The 4155-nt window shown below is 54.3% G+C and overlaps 1 protein-coding gene across 1 annotated transcript; it reads left to right on the forward strand.

Annotated features, from left to right (window-relative positions):
- Positions 1 to 307: 307 nt before the first annotated feature.
- ZNF408 (zinc finger protein 408) lies at positions 308 to 2182 on the forward strand (the record flags this gene model as incomplete). Its single annotated transcript, XM_010084759.1, has 5 exons — positions 308 to 369; positions 836 to 853; positions 911 to 1798; positions 1862 to 1894; positions 1970 to 2182. Coding segments are annotated over 5 exons (1214 nt in total), but the record flags the coding sequence as incomplete, so codon positions are not given.
- Between the last annotated feature and the right edge of the window lie 1973 nt (positions 2183 to 4155).

Here is a 4155-nt window from a genome sequence, read left to right on the forward strand (position 1 = left end):
TGGTGGCGGGGCTCCGGGTCGCTTTTAAGAGCTATTAGCCAGGAAATGAGGGTGGTGGCGGTTTTATGCCAGGGGTGATGCTGTCTCCTAGAAATGGTGCACGGGGGTGAGAGAACAGAGGGTCCCCCCCGTCTTCCCCCATTTAAAAGAAAAAAGTTCATAAAAGTAACGGCTTGCATGGCCGAGACGCAGGATTAGGGGATAGCAGAGGATCTTCTGAGGTTCATGTTCCTCTGATGGAACAGGAATCATGTCGTGTAACAAGCACCAGCATTAACTCAGGTGCTGTGCTTTTGCGTTTGTGCAGGGGAGCCTGATCTCTCCAAGGTGGTACCTGATGAAGCCACAATCCTTGATGGTCCTGCTGAGGTCAGCAGGCCAGCCACCACCTGTTTCCACAGGCTGCAAGAACAGGAAAGCACAACTTCTGAACATGAGCTGTGGCAAGCCAAGGTGCTGAGGACTGAGGATCAGCACCTCAACCCCACCTCAACTGTTAAGGCCAATGGCAGGTGCAAGGAAGAATTAGATGGGGGTGGGGATCCCGGATCTGCATCAGAAAAAGCAGAGATGGGACATAGAGAGGCAGGTCCAGGAGATCTGGATGTGCTGCCACCCTCAAAGTGGGTAGGACTTGGTGCTCATACAGATGGCAAGCCCTGCAAGGTGCATGCTGTGGCCAGCCAGCTCCAGCAGTGCCTGCAGGGCCAGGAGAGGGGGGCAGGAATCCCAACAACACTGTCCTTCTGAAGGAGAGAGCATAGAGGCTTGTGAGACAGAGAGTAACACTTCCAAAGACTCCAAACTGGCCCTGCTGGAGGCGACTGAGGGGTAGGAGGATCCTACAGAGGAGGTAGGGGGTCATTCAGGCCCGTCACCAAAAGCTCTGTCCCAGAAGGAGATGGTCAAGCGCAGGTACTGCTGTGGGGAGTGTGGCAAAGCCTTCCTGCAGCTCTGCCACCTCAAGAAGCACCGCTTTGTCCATGCTGGCCACAAGCCCCTCCTGTGCACAGAGTGCGGCAAGAGCTATAGTTCAGAGGAGAGCTTCAAGGCCCACGCGTTGGCCCACCGGGGCGTGCGGCCTTTCCCGTGCACCCAGTGCGACAAGGCTTACCGCACCAAGCGAGACCTGCAGGAGCACCAGGTCCTGCACACGGGCCAGCGCCCCTTCTCCTGCGAGCAGTGCAGCAAGACCTTTGCACGCCGGCCCTCTCTCCGCAGTCACAGGAAGATCCACATAGCCGCAGGGACCGGTCCCGCTGGTCCTAAGGGATGCCAGTGTGCCATATGTGGACATCATCTGGCCACCCCCGGCTCCTTGCGCAACCACGTGCACCTGCACACAGGGAAACGCCCTTACGCCTGTCCCTACTGCGGCAAGGACTTCCGACAGCAGAGCAACCTGCGCGAGCACCTCCGCTTACACACGGGCGAGAAGCCCTACAAGTGCCGCTTCTGCAGTGACGCCTTCCCCAAGCTGCCGGAGCTGCGGCGACACCTCATCTCCCACACGGGCGAGGCCCACCTCTGCACCGTCTGCAGCAAAGCACTGCGGGACCCCCACACGCTGCGTGCCCACAAGTGCTTGCAGACGGGCGAGCGCCCTTTCCGCTGCGAGCAGTGCAGCAAGTCCTACACTCTGGCCACGAAGCTGCGCCGCCACCAGAAATCCCACCTGGCTGACAAGCCCTACAAATGTGAGCTCTGCGGCCTGGGCTACACCCTTCCCCAGAGCCTCGCCCGCCACGCGCTCACCCACAAGGCAGAAAAGAACCGTGAGGAACTCCCTACTGCAGTGGTGTCACTTGCTGAGGACCTACCCCAGGCAGCAAGGGAAATGCCTCCGAGGAAGGGCCACGAGGAGGAGGTTGCAGCAGAGCCCACCTTGCTCATGGTGGAGGTACCAGGGCCAGCAGATGAGACTGAGCTGCTGATCACAGCCAGCACTCACGGCATTGCTGGTTACCAGCCTCAATGCAGCCCTGTAGATCCTGGGGCACACGGGAGGCCTGATGGGTGTTTGCCATCAGCAAAGGACATCATTGAAATCAGCATCTCGGAGCACAAGGACAAGTGTGTTATAGTGCAGGATGAGGGCTCACCAAGTGATGTGGTCATCATCCAGGAGGGGATGGGCTTCGGAGCAGTGGCACAAGTGGTGGAGGTTGAGACTGGGACCTGACTAGCCCAGCCTGCTCTGCTGACCTGTGCATATTAAAATGGGATAAAAAAAACCCAAGAAAAAACTAGTGCTCTCTTCTCTCTGTGGCAGCAAGGTCCTGTGGCTCAGCCCCAGGCAGAATTACCAGTCTTGGAGGTAACTGCCTGCGTAGACCTGGGTCTTTTTGGTAGCTGCCCCTTGGAGCTATGCAGCTGCACATGCCAGGTGCCAGGTCTGGTGCAGGGAAGGTAGTGGCTGTCGATGGGAATAACGTAGAGATGATACCCACAGCATTAATGAGCAGTGCTGCTGCTCTGTCACCTTCTCAGGGGGTGATGGTGCACTTGTGTGGCAGGCAGGAAGAGTCTCACAGCAGCAGCTTTGAACAATGCCTTCCTTTCATTTTTTTTCCCCCCCTAATTGTTGCTATTCAAGCACTTTTCTGGGCTTTACTCTTGGAGTTGAGCAGCACTTCTGATCATCTGAAGGTGATGCTAATGCCAGACGTGGCTGGGAAGCAGCTTCCCAAGTGTTTATAAGCTGTCACTGTTGTGGGGTTTTTGAAGAGCATTTTTCACAATTTGCAGAAGCAAAGTCCTGCCTTGGAGCTATGGCTGAGTGTTCTTTCTCCAGTGCCACCTGTTTTGCTTGCTGTCAGCTTCCTGGCCTTACAGTGACTGGATGGCCTCTGAGGACATGAAAGGACAGCGTCATGTCTCGCTGTGTGAAAAATATTGTACAGTGCAATTCTCACGGTCTCCAGAGGCTCCTCAGCTCTCCAGGTAAGGGTCCAAAAGTTCATCTCAGTATGCTCAGAAGATTTTGCATTTCCCCTGCACGTTCAAATTGGGTTCATTAATCTGTTTCCCTTTTTCTCATGTTCTTGCTTCCTCTCTTCCACTTCCTTCCTGCTCCTGCACCAAAAAGCACCACCACAGCTACATCCCGATACTCCCACTGCTCTGTCTTCTTTAGTGCTCTTTCAGAGTGAAGCAGCATATCCTTACATGAACATCCTTTTGATTGACAGCAGAAATGAAAAGTAGAGTTGTTTACTTCCAAGAAACTCCTCTAAAACCCCTGAAGATATGACACTGGTGGACTTCAGCACAACCACTATCTGTGCAGTGGGCGTGGGCTGATGATGCTGTACCACTTGGTGTTTCCAGCATCTAAAAGGCTGTAAAATTATCTAACACTATCCTGTTTTGCCTTCTAATGTTACATCCAAAAAATGGTATTTTAATCAGTATTTTACAGGGTCAGGGAGCCTTTCTTATTGGGATCCATAATGAACACTTGCACAGGTGCATTACACCTCCATAAAACTCAGCAGCATCTGTCTCTCTCATTGCTACAACTGGGGGGGTGTGCGGCAGCCTTCCTGCAGGGGTGTTTCTTGCCGGCACTCCCATCTCTCTGGGTTTGCTCAGAGAGCACTCATCACTCAGTGATGCCTGGTGAAAGCAGCCCCGAGTCGCTCCTCAGCCACCCCAATCCTTCTGTGGAGATAACCATCACAGAGGTATCTGCTGCACGGAGGCAGAGCACAGTACGTGCTCCCTGACAGCAGAAAGCTCTTTCGTGCCATGGGGCAGTTCCTGAGACTACCCCCACCCTGCCCTGCTTTCTGCTGGTTTCCCACTGGGCCAATTTTCTGCTTTCATCATTATCATTAGAGCTTCTCCAGGTCTTGTAGCCCAGTTCTTGACTTAGGAGCTGATGTCACGACATCCAAAACTATTCCTGCCTCCCTGTTCCTGGAAGCCCCTGTTTTCCTGGCTGGTTTTCTGGCAATGATGGTGCCAAGAGCTGCAGGGGAACAGGGCAGCACTAAGGGAACAAGAGTGCATGGCAGTGGCTGGGGAGGCTGGGAGCTGGCAGAGACCCCTCCTCGCCAACCCAAGTTCTCCCTGTGCCTTGGGACAAGTTCATCCTCTTGCTCCACATGCCATCTTCCTGGTTATGAAATGGGATGCTAGTTTTAGTCCTAT

The sequence above is a fragment of the Pterocles gutturalis genome, unplaced genomic scaffold (genome assembly GCF_000699245.1).
Source record: "Pterocles gutturalis isolate BGI_N339 unplaced genomic scaffold, ASM69924v1 scaffold11850, whole genome shotgun sequence".
Lineage (NCBI taxonomy): Eukaryota > Metazoa > Chordata > Aves > Pterocliformes > Pteroclidae > Pterocles > Pterocles gutturalis.